This window comes from Procambarus clarkii, chromosome 15 (genome assembly GCF_040958095.1).
Source record: "Procambarus clarkii isolate CNS0578487 chromosome 15, FALCON_Pclarkii_2.0, whole genome shotgun sequence".
Taxonomy (NCBI): Eukaryota; Metazoa; Arthropoda; class Malacostraca; order Decapoda; family Cambaridae; genus Procambarus; species Procambarus clarkii.
Genome location: NC_091164.1, coordinates 5076853 through 5102330, shown reverse-complemented (window position 1 = coordinate 5102330; position 25478 = coordinate 5076853). Strand labels below are relative to the sequence as shown.

Below are 25478 nucleotides of genomic sequence, written 5' to 3'. Positions count from 1 at the left end.
TATATATATATATATATATATATATATATATATATATATATATATATATATATATATATATATATATATATATATATATATATAATATGTATATATATATATGTATGTATATATATATATGTATATGTATATATATATATATATATATATATATATATATATATATATATATATATATATATATATATATATGTGTGACATTCATCAATGTTTCCCATTGTTGTGTTTTTCAAGAGATCCATAACCTTTAAGCACCTTTTTGCATTATTATTTTTGTATCAACCCATGTATATCTTGTAACCATCAAATGCATAATAAAGCACAAAAAATAAAAAAGGAAGGGGGTGGTAGGAGAAAAGCACACAGAAACTGTATTGGAGGGGATCTAAACATTCCCTCTAATGCGTTATGCGTGGTTTCCTCCGAGGCTATGGGTCCCCCTTCTTCCAGCTAGAGGTGGTACTCCCTTCTATATATATATATATATATATATATATATATATATATATATATATATATATATATATATATATATATATATATATATATATATATATATATATATATATATATATATAGGGGTACCACCACTGGTTTAATTAAAGGGACCCACATCCTCGAAGAAGAAAATAAATAGTGTTCAGAGAAGACCTTGTGGATTCTCACTGAATACTTTAATCTTTTCCTCTCCTACCACCCCTATTATTTATATATATATATATATATATATATATATATATATATATATATATGCAATTGACGATCACAAAACACTGATCATTTTATGCGGAAAATCCACAGAGAAATATGAAAGGAGGTGAACGTTTCGGCTTGTTAAAGCCTTTGTCAACACCAGACTGACTGACTGTCAACACCAGACTGGTGTTGACAAAGGCTTTAACAAGCCGAAACGTTCACCTCCTTTCATATTTCTCTGTGGATTTTCCGCATATATATATATATATATATATATATATATATATATATATATATATATATATATATATATATATATATATATATATATAGTATATATATAGTATATATATAAGAGGAGGCCGCGTCCTCTCGCCTAGGTCACCTCTACATACACCTATCACTTCTCACTCTCTCACATAAGGAAATCATCTCCTATTGTTGACCAAACCACACACTAGAAATTCTCATATTAACTAACTGTGTGACCCACCATATATGTAAAGGGCCTTGTATAGTGACTGTTGTGAGCCTTTTGTTGAATCACTTGTGATACAAAAGATTATTGATGTATGTATTTGTGTAGGTGTTTAAATATGTATGTGTATGTATATGTGGATATATATATGTACATGTATGTATTAGTATGTGTACATGTATATATAACATTAATAATTGTGTAACTAGCGTCAAAAGATTGTTTTTTTGCTTAGCTAAACGAACTAGAGGGTTCAGTTCCTGAACCGATTATGTGCCTCTGTAAGCCTTTACACCACCGCCCACGGGATGGGTATGGGGTGCATAATAAGGAAAGAAATTGAACTTATGAGATATATATCATTCATATTCTCAAATTATTATCTCATATTAACGCCAATGTATATATATATATATATATATATATATATATATATATATATATATATATATATATATATATATATATGTATATATATATATATGTATATATATATATATATATATATATATATATATATATATATATATATATATATATATATATATATGTATATATATAATATATATATATAATATATATATATATATGTATATATATATATATGTATATATGTCGTACCTAATAGCCAGAACGCACTACTCAGCCTACTATTCAAGGCCCGATTTGCCTAATAAGCCAAGTTTTCATGAATTAATGTTTTTTCGTCTACCTAACCTACCTAACCTAACCTAACCTAGCTTTTTTTGACTACCTAACCTAACCTTACCTAAAAATATAGGTTAGGTTAGGTTAGGTAGGGTTGGTTAGGTTCGGTCATATATCTACGTTAATTTTAACTCCAATAAAAAAAAATTGACCTCATACATAGAGAAAAGGGTTGCTTTATCATTTCATAAGAAAAAAATTATAGTAAATATATTAATTCAGGAAAACTTGGCTTATTAGGCAAATCAGGCCTTGAATAGTAGGCTGAGAAGTGAGTTCTGGCTACTAGGTACGACATATATATATATGTATATATATAATATATATGTATATATATAATATATATATATATATATATATATATATATATATATATATATATATATATATATATATATATATATGTCGTACTTAGTAGCCAGAATGCACTTCTCAGCCTACTATGCGAGGCCTGATTTGCCTAATAAGCCAAATTTTCATAAATTTATATATTTTCTCAAATTTTTTTTCTTATGAAATGATTAAGCTAACCATTTCATTATGTATGAGGTCAATTTTTTTTATTGGAGTTAAAATTAACGTAGGTATATGACCGAACCTAACCAACCCTACCTAACCTAACCTAACCTATCTTTATAGGTTAGGTTAGGTTAGGTAGCCGAAAAAGTTAGGTTAGGTTAGGTTAGGTAGGTTAGGTAGTCGAAAAACAATTAATTCATGAAAACTGGGCCTATTAGGCAAATCGGGCCTTGCATAGTAGGCAGAGAAGTGCGTTCTGGCTACTAGGTACGACATATATATATATATATATATATATATATATATATATATATATATATATATATATATATATATATATATATACCGCTAATATACATCCAGCCCGAAACGCTGCGCGTACTAGTGGCTTTACAAGAATATAATTACTAGGCTATGTATCCTCACAATCCCAATGTACCTTCTTGTATATATATAAATAAAATAAATAAATAAATAAATAAATAAATGTAATCATTACTACGGATTACACTAAATATACATATTCGATAAACTAGAGCAGAAAGAAGAGAAAATAATACTGAGAAATAGTTTGGCGTCCCAAGGTTATGGTTTCCCATAGCAAGTGGGGGGTGTAATGGGTCTCCACAGAGGTGGCAGTGTGTGTGTATATCAGCCAGTACCCCGCCTTATGCAGCCCTCTTGTCATTCTCCTTCTGAATTTGAATGGCACACGCATTTTGATGAGGTGAGTGTGTGTGTGTGTGTGGTGGTTGGTGGGTAGGACGAGAGCTGTCTTTTTAACGTTAGTGGCTTCTTTCAATCGCTATGCAAGTATTATTGACTATTAGTTAACAACAAGAAGATGACAGACTTCATCCTTCAGACTTCATCAGCCATCCTGTGGCTGAACTAGCCACAGGATGGCATCTACATATACATATAAATGGCAGCACAGCATCTACATATAAATTGAAAACTTTTTAACAAACATTTAATGAAGCAATTTCAACGCTCTCCGTTTATACATAATAGCCGACCTCTCACGGTGTTCGAAAGAGAACTTCACAAACGCCTCCAAAGGATACCTGGTCAACGGGGCCAGGTATCATCATCAGACAGGGCCATTCTACATCAGACTGCGAGCAGCGGCCTCAAACAGCATGGTTGACCAGACCACTAACCAGTCTTGATCAGAGACCGGGATGCAAGGATATTGATCCTTGGAACCAAGGTAACCCCCCCCCCAAAAAAAAAGGACACTGATTGAATAGAAGTTAAAGATTTTGATCGACAAATAACGAGGAGGTGGAAGTGAGATATATAAATATATACATGGATCAAGATGACCCAGTGGGCACAATATCCAAAAATAACGTTCAATTTTTATTTTATATTTATACAAGAGTTCTTACATTCTTGTAAAGCCACTAGCACGCATAGCGTTTCGGCAGGACCTTAATACTAATGTTTCCCTGGAATATAACCCACCAAATCGTTTAACAACCAGGTACCCATTCACTGCTGGGTGAACAGAGGCTACAGTTACGGATTGGCGCCCAGTCAATCCTCCCTGGCTAGGATACGAAGGTAGTCAGTTATGCGCCCCTTGGGAGCCTAATGTAACACTGGCTATGTTAAGGCACACCTCGTAGGGCCGGCGTCAACGGCCTCTAGTACTCACGCTCTTCTCAAGAAAAAACAAATAGAGTACTGTACGTAAAAACTAGTTCACCATAGGCGGTTATACAGCTAAAAGGGCTAATGATTCGATTTGGTCCCATATCCTTTTTTTAAGAGTAGGTTTCAGCTAAATTGGACCTGCATGGGCAAGTTTTTAAATGGCCACTGCTTATTTGAAAGAAGTAATAAATAGGTCCCCCAATTCTGGCTTGTGTTTTTCTCCCCGATCAGAAATTATTAAGCATCTGGCAAGCTCTCTGCAAACGAATACCATGATTAGACAATGCTATTAGCGTTGCTTGGTTTAATATGTGTTGGTGAGGTAAACGATGTTTGTTGCTCGGTACTGATAATATCTTGTGTTTTTGTTATTATTAATACAATAGGTACATCTGCATTTGTGCAGCTGCCCTAGACTATATGAAGGGGAGTACAGTGTCAAAAAGCTATCTACGTGATGCTAAATAAGCCCCATCACACAGGATGGTTAGTCATACAGAGGCATGTGATAAGTAATCTGCACTGGCAGACTCCAGGTGCATTATGAGCCAGCATTCAAATTGCTGAATAACTGTGGGAAATATAAACAACATTTCAGACTAGACTTCATGAAAATCCCACGGGAGGAGGGGGGAGGGAAGGGGCCTTAGTTCTCTATTAATTTCGATATTTCCTGAAGTCCTTAAAATTGGGCCGATCCAGACTGGGTTATGCCACTCCCCTACCCAGCCCCAGGCCTCCAACTTCGAATAGATATTCTGTTGTGTAGACATACAGTAGATCAATATATCCCCCTTAATACTACCCAAAATATCTTATGCGATAAACACCCTAAATACATTCGATATAACAAACACAATCACTGAAAGGGGTGTAGACTTTGTTATGCAAGCCCCTTGGAAATCTCCGCCAGCAGACTTTAAGATTATGGTTCTTGAAGGAAAAAAGAACCAAACAGATCCTCATCTGCTACGTAATATTGCACAGATGCATATAGAAGCAAACTTGGCATCCGACAGCTTCACATACTTCACAGATGGATCAGTAGACCAGCAGGGACAAGAAACCGGAGCTGCAGTTAAAGCAGGAAACTCTGTAAATAGTTGGAGACTCTCAAATGGGTGTTCGACTTTACAGAGATGCTAGCCATTCAAAAGGCTTTGGAACATGCTCTTGCTGAACACGGACAACATGTTATCATACATACAGATTCGAGAACTGCCATTGAAACCTTGCAACAAGAACACATATGTGATAACATCCATCTTTATTTATTGTTGCCGCCGGAGGCAGCTAGTTTATTGTGCACCCCATACCCATCCTGTGAGCGGTAGCGCAAAAAGCATGGATGCTTGAAGCAGCCCGAGGGGCTGGGCCCACTCTGATCAAGAATAATATGATAATGAACAGGAAGCTTGTGTGCTTGGGTTCTAATCATGTGCTTGGAGGGAAGCCGATACCATCACTTGCTATAATGTTAAAATGTTAACTGGCTGATAAGTCAACATGCTAACAGATTAACATGTTAACTGGCCGACAGTTTAACAGGCTAACAAGTTAACATGTTAACAGACGGACAGATTAAATTAACGTGGTGATAGGTTAGCATGTTAACAAGAAAGAATAACAGTAGCACTGACCATAAAATGTCTTCTTCGGTTGACTGGGAGATGAAAGCATAGTATTTATTTGTGTTTATATTAAGAGGGAACACTTCGGGTGGATTTGTGTCCTGTTCTCTAAAGGTACAGCATGATTTGTGGGTAGGGGCTTCAGGAAGGATCGAGGGAGGGAGGTATAGTGATAAGAGAAGGAAGGTAGCCAGGAAAATAGGGACAAAGGAAGGAAGGGAGGGAGAGAGAGAGAGAGAGAGGAGGATAGGGTGATTATACAGGCATAGAAACTTAAGGTATTGTTATTATTGGTGGCAGCAGAAGGCAGGTAGAGAGGAAAGACTGAAAAGAGACATGAGACAGCAGGCAGTTTTTCAGGGCGGTTGGCAACCAGGATCAGTGGACAGTGTCAGCAGGATATACAGGTAAGTGTCAGAAGAGTCATGGCCTGTTTGACGTGGTCTATGACTCTTATGTGACGTAACCAACACAACATGGAGTACGTGCTCTCTCAACCGTCCGCCGCGACTCATTTTTAGGGCAACTAAACTATGTTGATCTTACTGGACCTGAGATCATCTTGCTCACCTCTCTGGCCTGGCCAGTGGTACAAGTGGCTTGCTTTCCCTCCCCCTCCCTCCCTCCCTCCCTCCCCCCTCTCTTCTCTCTCTCTCTCTCCTCTCTCTCTCTCTCTTTCTCTCTCTCTCTCTCTCTCTCTCTCTCTCTCTCTCTCTCTCTCTCTCTCTCTCTCTCTCTCTCTCTCTCTCTCTCTCTCTCTCTCTCTCTCTCTCTCTCATATATATATATATATATATATATATATATATATATATATATATATATATATATATATATATATATATATAAAATACACATGTGAGGATGTACAGGGACTTAATATCTAACATATTCAGAGATTTGAGTAAGGGTGCTGAGTGATGTCTGGGGGCCAGAGTTAGATATTGTCCCAATAGCAGCTTTGTGTTGAGTAATTAGAATGAAATTATTAATTAGTAAATTATTTTGGGTAGTAGAACAAATACCATAGTTGAGATAAGGATAGATGAGAGAGTAATAGAGCGTCACCAGGGCAGGGCGAGGTACATAATATCTGATCTTAGAAAGAATGCCAACAGTTTTGAAACTTTTTTTATATATTTAGAATGTGTCTCTGGAAATTCAGTTTGTGGTCAATGAGAACGCCAAGGAATTTGCCATCTACTTTGTTAAAAATTTGGGTCTTGTTTATCATGAGATTTATTTGATTTGAGGATTTATTGCCAAACAAAATATAGAAAGTTTTCTCAAGTTGAGGATGAGTTTGTTGGCAGTTAGCCAGAGATATTCACTGTGACATTTACAGCAAAGGGGTCAGGACTGGAGTAAATGAAGGTTGTGTCGTCAGCAAATAGAATTGGTTTAAGGTGTTGGGAGGCATTTGGAAGGTCATTAATGTAGATGAGAAAGAGGAGAGGGCCAAGTATGCTGCCCTGAGGAACACCAATGTTGATAGGTAGGGTGGGAGAAATTGAATTATTCACAGAAACATACTGGAGCCTGTCGGTAAGGTAAGATTTAAGGTATTGCAGGGAGTGACCTCTGACTCCATAATGATGTAATTTAAGAAGAATGTTTTGGTGGTTGACAGTGTCAAAAGCCTTACGCAGGTCTACAAATAACCCAACAGGGAACTCATTTTTATCAAGAGCTGCATGTATCAAGTTAATCATACTGATAAGTGCATCGTTAGTGCTTTTTTGGGGGTCTGAAGCCATATTGACAAGAGCTAAGTATATTGTGTTTGTCTAGATAAGAGTAAAGCTGCCTGTAGATTAGTTTTCAAATATTTTTGACAAGTTTGGCAGACTTGATATAGGTCTTAAGTTGTTGACATCAGTGAGATTACCACATTTGTGGACAGGGGTTACTCTCACTTTTTTTTTTAAGAATATCTGGAAAGGTTTGGAGTTTAAGTGACTTGTTGAAGAGCAATGCAATGGCAGCAGCTAAAGAGCTGGAGGCTTTTTTGTAAATTAGAGTTGGTATCTCCTCAAGGGCACTAGACTTGGTTTTAAGTGAAAGGATTATCTCATTAACATCAGTGAATTAGCTCCTTTCACATATTAAATATGCGAAAGGAAATACAGCAGACATATATATGTGTATCTTTGTTGTACGAGGACACCCAAGGATTATCCTCAAGGCTTCGTTCTGCAGTTTTCAAGCCCTCTAAGCTTTCTTTCAGGCACCAAAGCAAGCAGAGGTGCAGCATAATCCACTAAATCTGATGTATGCAAGGTACATATTTTCGACAAATCTGACATTGGCACTATAAATCAGCAGTCAGATAATTTTTTTATACAAGAGTTCTCATAGTTTTGTAAAGCCACTAGAAGGCATAGCGTTTCGCGAAGGTCCTTAATCCTAATTTTCCCTGGAATGCGACCCAACGAATCGTTTAACGGGTATCCATTCACTACTGGGTCAACAGAGGTTACAGTTAAGGATTGCTGCCTAGTCAATCCTCCGGAACCCAGGTCAAATCGCTTGCGAAGCGCGCACAAGGGCGAAACAGTAGCAATCTCCAGTCCCTGACAGAATTCGGCTTCCTTACTGAAATCTTTGAATATGTTAAATCAAATGCACATCCTCTTAAATGCATGTACTCTGTATATATAAAACTCTTCACTGCCACGCTAATTCTGCGGACCTTAACCTATAACAGTGCTGTAACAGAACCCATGGACACCTCACGAGAAATATATATTTTTGTGATATTCCAAGAGTGCGACTTAAACACAGTAGAAATGCTCTGCATATTAAGGGTCCCAGACTGGGAAATGACTTTTCTAATTTTCTTCATCAATTCATAAATGTTACCTTATCTCACTTAGTTTAAGAATTACCACATTCAATTTCTTTCTTTAAGCTTGTATATTGTTCTCCTATTGTTTTTTTTACATTAAACCCGAAATGCTGTGCGTATTAGTGGCTTTAAGCATTGTACATAATATCTAGGATCCTCCAAGGTTCATATTTTTTGTTTTCACGTATGAACTCTTGCTTAAATAAAATATTAATATGTTATTGACCTAAATTTACCTGAAGAGCACCATCTCTATAGTGGCCATGCCAAAGATATTAAGCCGGCGGCTTGTCAGATGTATAAATCTATCGATTTCATTATTAAATTCAGCAGAAATGTGATATTTACGGCTTCGGCGGATTAAGTTAAGTTCTGAAGAATGGTTCTGTTACAATGTTGGCTTGTAAATTACGTTCTTTCAAAGTTACAAAAATATCTAAAGATATAATCACCAAAATATGTACTTTCACAAACTGTACCTTACGTATATATTTTTTGTGTATGTGTATAATAAATATTAAAAAGGGGACTCATTTGACTTCACATGGCGGGAAGCATCAGCTGTTACTGTTTATGTTTGAAGTGTGAGTTGGAGCCACTGAGTATTGGTCGTCGCCTCTCAACCAACAAGATTTCCTGAGGTTTAGAGATCGAATTTTGTACTCAAAATGGACGATTTTCCTAATCCAGATGATGAATACGAGATGCTACATGCCGACGAGATGGAGCTCTTGCAGGAAATGAACGGTGAGGTGTTTGTTGGAGGGGAGGCGACTATATGCTATATAGTACTTGGAAGGGGTCAGGATAAAAAAAAAAAAAAAGTTGCTCCTGTGCCAGTAAAGTTATGAGCTCACCATAGCCAGTGCTACTTTGAAATTGTTCCGAGTAGCTGAATCAATAACAACAACGTCAGGATAAAGATTTGGGATGGGACGGGGGAAGGAATGGCTCTTCAAGCAATCGAAAACTTCTCTTGGAAGATCGACAGCAAGAACCTCATACTTCCAATTATAAATGACCTAATTGATGCACAGAGTAAAGGGTCTCGAATCTCCTTTGTATGGATACCTTCACACATAAATATAACCCATCATAATGAGACAGACATTGCAGCCAAATTAGCGTGTAACAAGTTTGAAGTTGAATTAGATCTAGGTATCCCCATCTCTGCTGTCAAAACTGTATTGGTCCAAACATTCAGATCTGATAGGAAAGAACTTACTGACTCCCAACGACCTGAAAGTACTAGTATAAAAAGCTATGATTTGTTCAGATCTGAAACCTACATCTATGGACAGCACAAAACGTCCACTAGACTGTGCGACACAGTGGTTGCAAGGATCAGGTTGGGTTACCGTTACCTGTGGCAGGTGGCTGCAGGTGACGGATCTCCCAATCCTGAGCACTCCAGTTGCAAACTCTGTGAGCAGGAACTACGGCACGATCTCCCGCACTACATTACTGAATGCCCAGTTATTAGACCTTTCAGACCAGTTGGCATGAGGTACCTGGAGCTTTGCAATTACTTTATTCACTCTCGTATTCTTGAAGATATCCTCACAGTATACCCAAAATTTGTCAGTGCAGGCTATTAAACACATGGCCCTGTATGACTAACCATCCTGCGAGATGGGGACTTGTATTACCACTGCTGCCTTATTCAATCTTGTGTTGTTGATATCCTCAAAATGCTTCCGGAGTCTGCCAGTGCAGACCGCCTATCACATGTCTCTGTATGACTAACCATCCTGTGTGATGGGAAGTTTTTAGCATCACCTAGTTAGCTTTTTTGACACACTGTACTCCACTTCATATAGTCTAGGGTAGCTGCACTAATGCAGATGTACCTCATATCTTAAAAAAAAAAAAAAAAAAAAAATGGTGCCCAACTCTCAACCAATTCCTCTTGTAATCCTTTTTTGATTGTGTTGTTCCTGTTGTACTCTACACATACCGAATGTCATTTTAAAAAATACCCACTGAAACACCATCTATACACATGTAACTCCCTATGTTGTGTTGAATTACTACTATATGGAAGGTTTAGCGACGGTCTCGCTTCATGCAGGTCGATGTTCAATCCCCGACCATCCAAGTAGTTGGGCAACATTCCTTTCCCCCCGTCCCATCCCAAATCCTTATCCTGACCCCCTTCCAAGTGTTTTATAGTCGTAATGGCTTGGCAATTTCTCCTGATAGTTACCTCCCTTCCCCCAAGCACGACCTAGCGAGTACATCTTTAAAATTTCCTTTTAAGGAAAAATATTAGTTGGCAAAAAGCTTCAATAAAATACAGTATTGTAAAGGTCTTTCATCATATTTCTTTAATACTGTATCTTTTCTTTTATTTATCAGATTTTGATGAAGAAGAGGCATCAATACAAGCAGCAAGTATTCCTCCAAGTATCAAACGCTGTCTGAAATTTGAAAGTCCGTCTGTAACCAAAGTGGCAACTAAGTCCAGTTTCTCTTCAGATAGTAGTGAGTGTCTTTTTTTTTTTTTTTTCCAAACAAACTACACTACAATTGTGTAAATAATGCATGTATTCAGTAAAAATATAAATTAAAATATTCATATAAATTAACAATTAGTTATATGCAGCTTAAGGTTAATAGAAAATGAAAGATTGTAGAAATGGATAAATGACAAATGAATACTGTACAATTATCTTGAGTGTGAATTAATGGATAAGAAAGAAAAAAGGATGGGAAGGAGAAGTTGATTGATATAATAAGGGAAATGAGATGGTTCAGAAGAAGTCGATTAATGTTTATTAAGTTTGTCTGAAGGCAGTTGGCCTGCAGTAAAAGGGCTCGGGTTGGTAGTTGACATGCAGGGAGAGAGCAACTTCAGGATTACCATGCTCCTGTATGAGAGTAAACAATTCTATTAAGGAATTTAATAACAGCACAAAGAAAATGCCCTGCACAACCTTGCAAGGCATTTTCACTTGCAGGGTGTTTGCAGAAAAAGCAAACGCACACGAACTCCGTGTATAGGCAAGACAACAACGTCTCTCTCCAGGCATTTAACAATGCACAAAGAACAGGGCTCCATCAAGGAACATGTAATCCCCACACACACACGAGATGATCATCAGGGATATTTTGACGAGCAACACCGAAATAATTGATACAATAACAATAGAAGATTAGACATCGGTGAAGTGCTGCATATCAAGAAATCTAGACCAGCAATCAATAACCAGCTAATACTCAGTTACACTACTCATTTCAAGGCCCCGGGCCAATGCAGAAGCTGGACTGAATGACCCTCCAACAGGAATGGAAGCAACCAGAAGAACATAAGCTGCCAACATGTCACACTCTTAATTTAATACCCATTAATTTAATACCCCATGTAATGTCATTCATCCATATATCACCTAACCATCTCACCATAAGAGGATGCAACCAGGTGCCAACACAGTAGAATTTGTCTTTGAGAATGTGAGGTGAGACCTTGCAAAATGCATCACTAGGCATCAGACCCAAATAAAAAGTAAAAATTAACTTTGGAGAGTTAATTTTTAATCTTCTTGTTTCAGTGAAGAAAAATATAGGAATACCGAGAAGATTCGTGCCAGAATCATCAATCTAAAACTTTGTCATTTTCAACAAAATTAAGAATACTGTATATAATATTGTGAAATTTGTTGATTATATGGACTGGGGGTATCCCCCCCCCCCAGTCCATATAACCAGTCAACAAATAAATACCCTCTCAAAAGCTGCCATAATGCTGTACTTGTAAGGAGAAATACAGTAAGTCAAATTGGAGGTTTCACTCTGAATTTTTTTTTATTTTGTATTTCCAAAGGTGTAATTGAAACCACCTTGCCAGAGGAGATCCAAAGTGGAACTACTAGTGTTCATAAGAGACTGTTGGATGATCTACGCGAAGATGACTTGGACCTGTACTTGAATGAAGATGCGGCAGAAAACAGTAGGTATCCCATTCACCTGGATTGCATGGATCTCGAACTGTGGGCCCCGTGCATGTGAGGCTGTAGCTCTATCAACTCGGCTATGAACAGTCTTAAAAAGATTGTTTTGGTATTTTTAATTTTGCTCATAGCCCAGTTGATAGTTACGGCCTCACATGAGTGGGGTCCACGGTTCAAGACCTATTCAGTCCAGGTAAATGGAATGTTTATTTCCACGGAAGTGTGGATGGCAATTTAAACAATAGATAGCTTGCACAGGTATAATAATAATAAAGGTATAATACAGTACAGATATTATACCTTTATACAGGTATCTATATTATATTATTATCTGTATTATACAGGTATCTGTCATATTATACCTGCATAGGTATAATATGACAGAGTACTGGGAAGACTAGATACCACGAGTGTAGTTCTCGTCCTGTAACTACACTTTGGTAATTACAGTAATCTGCAGTATCTTCCACCATCACAGTATCCTCTATAGTTTACATTCAGACTTGGCATTTCTATTCCTCTTTATTTGAATCTGTTAATGTTGATACTGTACTAGTAATCAAATTATCTAAAGCTAAGTACAATATCTTTGACTACTCGGATTACTGTTAACTTAACATTATTCATTAATATCTAATTTTCTTTTAAATCCCTATGAATAGACAGATCTATTGCACCACAAACTCTGCCAAAGGCACTCTTGTGTTAAATATGGTCATATTACAAGTGCATCTGCTAGCTAGGATTATTAGGTTGCTTAATTACCCGTAGTTTTTGGTATGAGATTGTCAACTTTGCTGTGAATGACAATCACTGCCTGTTAGTTATTTTAATTGAGGAAGAAAATAGGCAAGTAGAAAAATGTTATGCTTGAATGTAGAACAGTTTTTGGTAAATGAAGAACAGGTTAGCTGGTTCATATTACAGATAAATATGGCATTCCATAGTAATTTATTTACTAGTTAATATTTCAAAGATGCAAAGGAAAAAATATTTAAAATTTTTTTTATTTGTGCTTCAGGAAAGAAAAGGCGCAAACTACCGATTCCTCTTGTTGGTATAGGCACCAGAGACTCGACCTTAGAATTGGAGGCACATGAAGCAGACTTATCCCTCATTGAACGTATTACAGAAATACGCAAAAGTCTCCACGTCAGCGAGTTCCAAGAGTCTGCACCATCAACTGCAGATGAAAAATGGTGTGCTATTTCCTCTTCATGTTATTACTGAACATTTAGGTGGATTTCAGCACCAAGTCATTCTTTTTTTATTAATATTCTACATATTTATTTGCACACCTGTATGAACAGTGCCATAGTTCAAGTCTATTTCTTGGTCAATTCTTTCACTGTATTTTGTTCTCTGTTGTGGGAGGTTTGTAAGATCCACAGGAGGAGGGGACTTATTGTGGTAAATAGACTAATTTCCAGGCTGCATGTTATGAGCTATATTTGATTTTGGTATTTTAGTGACTTAGTGATGCCTCCCCCACCTGATGGTGAGAAACTGGGTAATGATAATGAGTGCTTGTATGTGCAGCAGTTACGAGAGAAGTTAAAAAGTCTTGATATGGTAAATGCATATTATTGTGTGCTCGTTGTATATTTCAATTTTTTTTGCCCCTGCAGTGCTAAACGTAAGTGTCTTTTTAGCACGATTGAGTATTTTCATAAATTAAATGTATAGTATAGCCCACTTATGGGTTTCTTACATTATCAATAACAGAAATAGTTATGTAGAGGTTTCTTTAGAAGATGGTTTGCTGGAGGTGGTGTCTGGCTGTCTTGCTTGTAGTCACTTTGTTAGATACATGTACACACTATATCAATGGTAGTATCCCAAAATGACATGAATCTTTTCTGGATATCACCCTTCTAGGAATTGATTTTTCCTCCTGAGTATAATAATTACACAAATATATATAGCTTTTATCCTCCTACATAAAACTGACTCTGTTGTTTTTAATTCATCCCATTTCCATTGTCACCTCTTTACAAAATGAATACAGTATAAACATTTTTTGTTACTTCCTAAGTCTGTACTGTATTTCAGGGAAATTAAATACAATTATTATTTTAGGGCTCGACATGTTGCACATATTCATCGACACATACCAGATGGGGCCTTCCAGGCCATCACAACTGAGACTGGTGAGCGTTTTTACCTAAATAAGATAGAAGATGAAGAATGGGACAGGCAAGTGACCTCTTTAGCTGCAGTTCAGAAGTCGGCTCGTTTTCTCAACATACCGTACTCTGTGCTGAGAGCACGAGCAGAAAATGAGGTGAGAAATGTTATTAAAGTAGATATGCATGTGCATTTTGGGAATGGGCAAATAGTGAAGATTGAGGTGAAGGCACATCTTTTGTAAAAAATAATAAAAAAGGCCAATGTAGCCATGAACTGAAAGGGGTGTATGCTGGTGTAGTACAGTCAGTGTCTTCACAATCAGAAGATCAGTGTCTTGGTAGAAGTATTAAAGGATCAGTGTTAACACATCAAGAATATTTGATGTGGGATTAATGTCAATGGGGTAGGAGAGGGAGGGTTGGGGTAGAATCTGTATTAGACAAATTTACCCTAATTTTTTGCAATTTTCTTCAGCAAATTCGACAAGATGCCAGACGAGCTGCACAGATGCAAGAAGCTGAGGATTCTGGCATGGAGTCTGGTGTGGAGGACGAGGATGACACAAACAAGGAGTCACTCTGGGTGGAGAAGTTTAAACCTAAGCATTATTTTGACTTGCTCAGTGATGAGGTTAGTATGTCTTTAAAGTTGAAATGGGCTTCAGATTATAATTTTAAATATTGAAATATTATAGGAATTTGTGACATACTCAGATCACAAACCCATTGAAATGAAACTTAACATTATTACTTGTAACACGTCTAAAAAAAATTGTCTAGCAAGAAGGATTATTTAATAAATTCAATTTTAATAATATGAGGATTGACTGGGAAAAAATAAACATACCAGTAGAACTTGCAAACATTCAATGGGGAAATTATTTTAAAACTCGATAATAAACCCCAACTAAAGGACTAGAACAATTGTCTGCTAAGGCATGCAAAGTTTGCTTGAAGCATGTTCCTCTGCAGAAGGTCAGAAAGAAAATCAGCTTAAAGACCTCAGATGAGACTACAGGACAAAAATAACACAAGTGCTAAGAAGACACAACTATCTCAACAGAGAAAAATCTTTTAAACAAGATGGTTGAAGAAATGGAGCAGAAACTGATGAAATTGACGTGATGAAAAAGAAACGTAACCTGTTCAAATATGACGAAAAATGCAGAGAACCCATTCAGACTTGATAAAAATAACATAACCCATTTAAAAATTAGGAAAAAAAGCACAGAACCCCTTCAGATATGGAAAAAGTAACATAACACGTTCATATGATACGAAAAAGACAGAGAACCTGTTCAGACATGAGGAAAAGGCAACATAATCCGTTCACATATGACAAAAAAGGCACAGAACCCGTTAAAAAAAAGTGGCAAACGCCCAACAAAAAGTTGCAAATGGCTAACAAAAAAGTGGCAAATGCCTGACAGAAAAGTTCCATGAGGCCAACAAAGTTGCTAAAATCAAAATAAATAACCTCTACAAGTATACTGTACTTACAAGTACAGTAAAGGTTTATACACAGGATGACAGGAAAATTAGTGAAATCGTAAAAGATCAGTATGAAGCTATGTTTAGCACCCCAAATAAATAACATCAAAGTGGTAAATCCGAGTAACTTCCTTATGAACGATATCAACATATATCAACATATCAACACGTTCACTGCAGATTTTAAGAGAAATTGACAATATGCACTCAGCCCAGGGTCCAGACTATTGTACTAGAATTCTCAAATTTGTAAAGAAAATAAAAGTATCACTAGCATAAACACTAGGTGTAGTGTGTGGAGAAAAAGCTTGGATAAAGGATAGATACTGAAAGCACTTCAATAAGAAAATATAGCTTCCCAACACAAGATAGGGAGCAAAGCATGGGCTAAAAATTATAGACAAGTCACAGTAACATCACACACATTATAAATTTTTGAATGAGTGATCAGAAGTCAGATCTCTAGTTTTATGGATAAAAAAGACCTCCACAACCAAAGTTAACATTGATTGGGAATACTGTATCATGCCTTTCACAATTACTCGACCACTATGACAAAATCACGGAACCATCAGAAAAAAAACAAAATGTAGATATGGTATACACGGACTTTCAAAAGGCATTTGGTAAATGTGATCATTGGAATGATAGCCCATAAAATGAGATCAGTAGGAATAACGTGTAAAGTAGGTTGATAGATTTCAATTTCCTGTCAAACGGAATGCAGTGAAAGAGTAACAGTGAAACAAAATCACATCCAAGCACAGTGAAAAGCTCTGTATCTCAAGGCACAGTTTTTGTATCCCTGTTTTTTCTTATTCTCACATCAGAGATAGGCCAAAATACAAATTGCAGCTTTGTATCATCTTTTGCAGATGACACAAAAATTAGCTTGAAAATTACTTCTAAAGAAGACATTGAAAACTACTAGCTGATATTAGTAAAGTTATTGATTGGGCAGCAGAAAATAAAAAATAAAATGATGATTAAAAAGGGTAAATTCCAGGTACTTATGTATAGAAAATGGACCTTAAATGAAATACAAGGAACAAGACACAATTTGAGCTATTCACAGTAGGAAAGCAGCACATAAAGGATCTGGGAATGAAGATGCCTGACAACCTAACATTTAGGGTAACTAAGCAAAGTTAGCATTGGCTAGATAAATAATAGGATGGATTTTAAGAACCTTCAAATCCATGAATCCCATCACAGCATTCATGCTATTCAAATCACTTGTGCTGTCCTGCCTCGAGTATTGCTCAATACTTATCCATTCAGAGCAGGAGAGATTAATGAAATACAAGGAATACAGATAACATGTGTGGCACACAGACACGATAAGGCACCTAAATTATTGGGATCGTCTCAAAACTCTCAAAATGTATTCTTTGGAAAGGAGGCAAGAGAGATGTCACAATATATATATGGAAAACACTGGAGGGCCAGGTTCCAAATTTGTACAGTAAAATACAGTAGCAACATATTGGAGTGAATGATATAGTAGGAAATGCAGAATAGAGCTAAGCCAGTGAAAAGCAGAGGTGCCATAGGCACAATTAGAGAAGTCTGGATGAACATTAGAGATCCATGGCTGTTCAATATCCTCCCAGCAAATCTAAGAAATATTGCTTGAGCAAAAATAGTTTGTCAAGGAAAAATATGAATTTCCTTGAAGTACTGTGGACCAACTGGGCTGTAGTAGATGTGGGCCTTTGGTCAGCTCCAAACAACAGTCTGTTGGATCAAACTCTCACAAGTCAAGCGGTGCCCCAGGCTGGGCTTGGGGAGTTGAATTCCCAGACTCCACTCCAGGTACATATGATAGGAAATTCTGGTGGTATGATAGTGGACCTTCTCCCTATTAATGTAAAGACAGTGATGATGTACAGTACTTGTATAATTTGTTGTCAGACAGAAAGTTTGTGTATATACCAGTATTAAGAAATATATACTTTAAGCCTATGTTGAGGCCCCCCCCCCCCCCAAGGGCAAACCACTGACCCTCCCCAGGATGCATCTCTACAACAGTTGTCTAGCCTCCTAGGTATCAATTTACTCTTCAGTAAACAGAGACATTAGGTGACAGGAAAGTGCCTAACTGTCCCACCCAGGAATCAAACCCTGGATCCCCAACTGCGAGTCGAGAATAAAACCAACTGTACTAAGAGACCCTGTATTTTAGTTGATGTTGAGTTTTATTTCTTTCTGAATTGAGCTTCAGAAATCCAGAACTGCTATTTTCACGGAAGGTATTAGTAGTTTTCTATATGACGGTTAGTTTCCCATAATCATGTTTGTTTGTGATGAGTCGCTGGAATAGTTACATATTTTGTAAAAGTTATTAAATTATTTATATAAAGTTAATGAAATTTTATTTAATGTGCAGTATTTATGTATATTATATGTTGGCTGATAGAGATGTAGTATTTTATTAGGATCAGTTAGAAACACAGTACTGTAGTGCATTTTATATGAAAATTAAAATTGCTTATGATTCATAAAGATTATTGTTGCTCGGTACTATAATCGCTATTTATATTTTCAGTCTACAAATCGTACAGTACTTCACTGGATGAAACTTTGGGATAAACTTGTTTTTGGGATTGATAAAAAGCCTAAAAAGAAAGAAGAGAAGAAAAAAGACTTTCCAGGTGAGGTGAATGACTAATGCAATGTTTCCCGAGTGTGGTTTGTCTTTTCTGCTCTGGTTGTTTTTAAAATATAAACTGGTTTATATTTAAAATATGTAATGTTATACTTAACAAATTTTAATTTCTCAGATAAGCCCTTCAACAAATTTCCAAAGAAAACTGGCACAGAAGTTGTAGATGAATTGGATGAAAAAAACCGTCCACAACAAAAGGTATGTACTGTACAGGTTATGCATGGTCTTCATATAGTACATTAATGTATTTTCTAAGTAGTAGTAAAATGCACTGTGTATCATTTTTTTAATGAATTAACTAATCTGAAGATGGGCGGGTTGATACTTGATAAGCAGAGTCAGGATGAATGGTTTACATTTTTGTAGGCTCCTTGGCTGTAAGAAACTGTAAAGCTTTGAAAAGTCATTTAGAAGGGGGAAGATGTGCGGTGGACAGCGTGTAGTAGATGGTGACACCTCGGAGCATTGCTTGTGCAGCTTTCGTGCGAGTGCAAATTTGTACCATTAGCAATTGTTATCCATACAGTAAATTAATTATATTAAAGTGCACAAAATATTTAGCAGTGTATTATTTTAAAATTTAGTTTCTTTGATCTTTAAGATGATAATGAAGCGAAAGTACATTCATTTGTATTTTTACATGTTCATTTCTTGATAGTACTCATTATATGTGTTTTAACAGGTTATTCTTCTATGTGGACCACCAGGATTGGGAAAGACCACATTGGCGCACATAATTGCCTGTCATGCGGGCTATAACGTGGTTGAAATGAATGCCAGTGATGACAGATCAGTCGACACGTTTCGAACTAACCTAGAAAATGCAACATCCATGAAATCGGTATTGGGTCCTGCCCCACGACCCAACTGTCTAATCATAGATGAGATTGATGGTGCTCCAGCTGTAAGTCTTATGGAGGTTATTTTTCCTTTAACAAAAGATGGATAATGCATCTCTTTATGTGATGCAAGTTCTGTACACTGTATAGTGATTTAGTCAAAATATTCATAAGCAATGAGTTCAGTTCCCTATATATTTTCCCCTTCCATGCTGTTACCACCCATGAAAGTAGGGAACGGGGTAATGATAATGATGAGCCAGATATAAAGTAGCAGTGAATAATATTGATCAATGAATCAATCATAATGGACATATTGAGTACAGTAAATTTTGTTTATAAACCAGTGTCACAGATTTGACCTTTGGTTCCACATGTGTGGAAAATTTTTCCTGGTGTGTGGAAAATGGTTCCTTGCTCATGGGTCACCATGTAATAATATCTCCATGACTTAAAAACTTCAAGTTATACCTGACTGCAGTACTACTGCACAATATTTTTGACTGGGTTGTCTACATCTCTTGCACAGCCTTCCATCAACCTTCTGATCAACATGCTCAATGGGAAAGAGACTGGTGGGAAAGGAAAGAAGGGAAAGAAGAAGGAAGGGCCATTATTTTTACAGAGGCCTGTGATTTGTATTTGTAATGAACTTTACACTCCAGCTCTACGACCTCTACGTCAGATGGCTCTTGTCATCCAGTTTCCACCAACTCCAACTTCACGGTAAAAATTTCCCTTTTTCATGCACTAAAGAATTTTTTTATGTATCAAAGATATATATACCATAGTTAAAAGTGTAGGATTCTACTGTTTTCTGACAACGTCTGCTTGCAATGACTGCCTGATTGTATATTGCATGTGATAGACCACTTGCAGAGGTTATTTAGGAAATTGGTTTAGATTGCCAGAGCATACATCCTCAGGTCCAACTTAACAATGTAGGGCTTCACTGCAAGTGGCTTTCTCAGACAGGTGTGCCAGAGATCATGAGAAACTCCTGCACATACTTGGGCAGGGAGACTCATTAAGGTCATCATTGTTATTAGTTTTTTATTAATTCTAGTGCGATTTACTGAATGAGCAAAGGGATTCACAGTATTTCTATAGGAGAAGGCTTTACTGAAATGTTGTGTTCAGTAACAAGTTTATTCAACAAGGTTTATCACTAAAACACTTGGAATTTCTTTACCCTAATTGGAGTTGTACAAAACTAATCTGGACAAAGGGACATGTATAAGGCAACTATAAACAGTAAATGGTACCCTAAGGAACACCTCAGTTTACACTTTACTAACCACCTAATTATTTCAATGCTCTGTTCACTGCCTTATTAAAGTGGGCACGTGGAGCTCTGATCAGATGCTCAGGTTTACATGTGCATATGAAATCAATAATTTCTGCCACATATGACTGCTGCTGGGCAATATCTGCCACATATGACTGCTGCTGGGCAATATCTGCCACATATGACTGCTGCTGGGCAATATCTGCCACATATGACTGCTGCTGGGCAATATCTGCCACATATGACTGCTGCTGGGCAATATCTGCCACATATGACTGCTGCTGGGCAATATCTGCCACATATAATTTCCTCGACATTAGATCTGGCCAAGCATCATGGAAGGTTTACTATGGGTCTATAACACCAAAACCACTTTCTGTATGCCTGATGGCAGGCTGTTGTGCCAAGTGAATGGTGTAACAATGGGTTGTCTCTTGGGTTATCTTCTTGAGGTTATCTTGAGATGATTTTGGGGCTTAGCATCCCTGCGGCCCGGTCCTTGACCAAGCCTCCTTTTAGTTACACACACACCCCAGGAAGCAGCCTGTAGCATCTGTCTAACTCCCAGGTACCTATTTACTGCTAGGTAACAGGGGCATCAAGGTGAAAGAAACTGCCCATTTGTTTCCGCCTCCACCGGGTATTGAACCCAGAAACTCAGGACTACAAATCCCGAGCATTGTCCACTCAGCTGTTAGGCCCCCTGTATCTTTAAGACCAACATCTTCCAATTTTTATGTAGGTGACATAAAAGCAGAGCTGCAAAATTAACCCTCAGATGTATGTTTTGTAGATATGTTGATATCCACATATTGTGTGTCAAAATTCATATGTGAGCTCTGTGTACACAACAAAATGAAAAAAAATAAGTGCACAGATTTCCTCAGTATATATATTATATATATATATTATATGTATAGATATATATATATAGATATAGATATATATATATATATATATATATATATATATATATAGATATATATATATATATATATATATATTATAGATATAGATATATATATAACTTACAGATTGTTTTCTGCTGCAGTCTCTGGTTTGGTTTTAAGTTCATTAATGTAAAGAAAAAAAATTTTTTTAGTGAGAACTTTGTTTTTGTCGTTAATTTGGAGTTTGAATGGGTGAAGCAGGAATGGTATGTTGTAGCTTGTTTGATATTTTTTTAATATTTATTATTGACTGTCTCTCATCAAAGGTTTATTTATAAAAATTTCTAATTAAATCCTACATTATTATTATATTCCTAAAATTCATGATTAGATTTCACACCTGATGTTATTTTGTTTACAGGCTGGCACACAGGCTTCTTGAAATTAGCAGGAAGCGACAATTAAAAGCTGACCTGACGGTCCTCATGGCGCTCTGTGATAAAACGGAGAATGATATCCGATCTTGTCTCTCTGTTCTGCAATTTGTCAGGTACTGTGTTTGCAAGTTTGATTTGAAGTTAATTCTAGTACCTTAATTTTCTTTACCAAGATGGCTTTTTAATAAACAATTTACTTGACCAGTTGTCCTCATTTCATGGGCTTAACTCGAACACTTCTGTACAATGTGGCAGTGTCTTATTTTTCTCGGCCAATACCCTTTCAGTAAATATTGTTGCAGTATTTGTTTCTGCATGTCTCTTGCTTGTCTTTTCATGTGGTGTTTCTTCCCTGCAGCTTTCTTCATTTAGATAAGCTTGTTGAGGGTAATCTTTATTCTGTACCTGCAGATTTTCTCAACTCAGATAAATATGAATTGTTTTACTCGCACACAAGACAAGCTACTATTTTCTCGACAGTCTTAGTGTGCAATCACTACATTCAACATCAACTTAGGACATGCTGTGTTAGCCGATGTTATGATGTGGGATCAGAACATTGTTAGAGAACGTAACGAAAGTGGAGTTCCTTATGGAAACTGGGGGGAAGAGAGGGAAGGTATAAGATGGTCTGGTACTGGGCACAAGTCCAATTTTGAAGCACTTCATTCCAGGAGTCTCTTAATTTATATACACTGTTTATAAATGTAAAATATCCATGAGTAGAATAATGGGCTTAAGTGTTTGTACATTTATTTAAAATAGGAAAGTAAAACAGAAAAATAGTGTGTAGTACAGTATCTTGCTCTTAAATTATGACTTAAAAAATTTACTAAATTTTGGAAATAAATATGTAAAAGGTAGTGGGATTTCAAATAAAGATTTGGGTAAGATTTTTATAATGATAATATAGACTGGTATATAATCACTGTGAATAAGTGTTTGCTAAAGGTAAGGATGGGAGGAAGGGAGGAAAGACAAAGAATAAAATAGGCATATGGCAATTGAATGAAAAGTCTGGTGTGTTTGTAAGCTATGCAAAAAAATATAATTTACTATAATTACATTGGAGAGGGTACTGCTGCTCTTTATTGCTGAAATATAATGGTGTTGGTCTTTATCAGTATCCTTAATACTCTCCTCTAGTTCTCATCTATCTTGTTATGGGCTGATGCCTCTTCACTGAACACAAGTGGTAAATAATGATGTAATGGTGATGATGATGACGACGACGTTTTACACGCAATTTATGAAACTAGAAATACCACTGTTAGGCTTTGCTGGTGAGTGGATTATTATTTTCCCCATGAAACTTCTTTGTAGAAGGTAGTAAGAGTGTTCAGGTGTCATTGAATGTTACCTCCATGACATCCTTTTCTGTTGAGCGCCTTCAAACCAAAGAAATTCTTTCAAGGCAAGAGCTGCCCCTGTCTATGCATCTTGTCTTGGTGTGTGTGTGTGTGTGTGTGTGCCTCTCTTGCCCCTCTCCACAATTCTCCCCCACTTCATAAAAATGGGAAGTGAGGTCAAAGAATGATATACAGTATAACAGTCCAGCATGACCTGACATTGGCATTTGGTTTCAGGAGTACAAAGAAATCCCTGAGTCTGAAGGACATTGATGGTGCTTCTGTCGGACAGAAAGACTATCAGCGCTCTCTGTTTAATGTCTGGCATCAAATATTCTCTATACCAAGACCTAAACGGTAAGTCTGCTCCCTATTAATTATACAGTAGTCTGCTATCAAGAACACACAAAAGATAGACATAACACAAATAAATCTGCATGTGACAAAAAACATTAATGTAGTCTTAAAAATTAATAATACAGATTACAAAGTTGAAAAAATGTCCTGAATTTTAGTAATGTGGGGTTGAACAAGCTTCAATACTGTACTGACTTGCATTCCTTTTTTCATAATATGATTTTTCAAGTCCCATGTTTTCATAAATTTTTTGACATCTTCATTTCTGGGCAGATACAAAATTAGTAGTGGGATAAGGATGTACTGTATAAGGATTCATACAGAAATCTAAGAATGCTATTAACAGCCTAATTTATTTTTCATACATTTATTGTTTACATTACAATCAAATTTTTAGTTTTGATCAATTATACTATACTAGCCCACACTGCACAATATATGTAAACAATGAGAGAAGCCAGAGTGCTAGCCAATTCTTAAATAAAATGGTAACAAATATTAGATATATATACTACTACAAGATACAGTACTAACAACATAATTATTTTTCCCAACAGAAAGAGACGGGCAAACCCGCATGAGCTCCAGCATAATGATGGCGTTCTCATAGCCATGCCAGAAATAAATGAAGACATTGAAAATTTTGGTGAGCAAACATCTACGGCTTTTCGTTTTCAGAATATATTGAAGACGACTCAGTCATGTGGAGAGTATGACAGACTCACACAAGGATGGTTTGAGAACTTTCCCAGCATCAAATTTAAGCACACAAATATGGATCCTGTAAGTAATTTTACTACAATGGCCAGTAGTACTGTGAAGTTTTATTTGAAGTAATGTATTTTTCTTTTTGTAATATCTGGTGTATGGCTTTGTGTATCAATTTTATCAATTTGAAATTTTTAAGACTTGTATATGTCCTTCCAAGGTGATTCTAATTGTTATTGAGCCATATTTTTCTCTCGTGACAGATTTTAGATACTTTATAAATTGAGGCAGGATTGACCTTTAGCAATATCTTGAAAACAAATAATGGAAGTGTTTATCTTTAATATTAGTTTAAGAGAGACCTGTCCTCCAGTCTCTGATACTCTCTCTTAATGTTTTTCAAAAAGAGCTTCTAATGTTCTGAATACTTTTCTTCAATTAGCCTCCCCATTTGCTTATTTTCTAGCTTAATAGATCTTTACTCTTATACTCCTGGTTTTCATGCCCCTTCTCATTCACTTTGTAATCCTAAAATTCCAATTTTCATTCTTCTATTAAGTTGTGCAGCTCTATTCATTTCTTTAGCATTCTTAACTAAATTTCTTGTATCCATCTCGCATGCCACTAAAGTTCTTTGTTTAGTTCCTTTCTCTAAGTTCACTATCAACTCTTCATTTGTACTAGCAATCCAATGGGTCCCAGTGCAGTGTGGTATACTCCATAATGAACTTATACATCACCTGGCCAAAGCGATGCACAACACGCCTTAAATTACCCATCATCATCCGGGAGCCGGTCGGCCGAGTGGACAGCACGCTGGACTTGTGATC

General features: G+C 36.5%; 1 protein-coding gene across 4 annotated transcripts in view; it reads left to right on the top strand.

The window, feature by feature from the left end:
• The window catches only part of cutlet (chromosome transmission fidelity protein 18 homolog), a 61200-nt gene that overhangs the window by 21586 nt on the left and 14136 nt on the right, over positions 1-25478 (top strand). For 3 of the 4 annotated variants that reach the window (XM_069324912.1, XM_069324910.1, XM_069324911.1), the window contains exons 2-13: positions 10901-11026; positions 12366-12491; positions 13514-13691; positions 14572-14776; positions 15097-15252; positions 18661-18766; positions 18896-18978; positions 19463-19684; positions 20149-20345; positions 22219-22347; positions 23821-23940; positions 24498-24723. In XM_069324912.1, the coding sequence (XP_069181013.1) occupies positions 10901-11026; positions 12366-12491; positions 13514-13691; positions 14572-14776; positions 15097-15252; positions 18661-18766; positions 18896-18978; positions 19463-19684; positions 20149-20345; positions 22219-22347; positions 23821-23940; positions 24498-24723 (1874 nt within the window). Of the gene's footprint in view, positions 1-9089; positions 9290-10900; positions 11027-12365; positions 12492-13513; positions 13692-14571; positions 14777-15096; positions 15253-18660; positions 18767-18895; positions 18979-19462; positions 19685-20148; positions 20346-22218; positions 22348-23820; positions 23941-24497; positions 24724-25478 lie in introns of those variants that run through there. The other variant, XM_069324913.1, reaches the window with a different exon arrangement.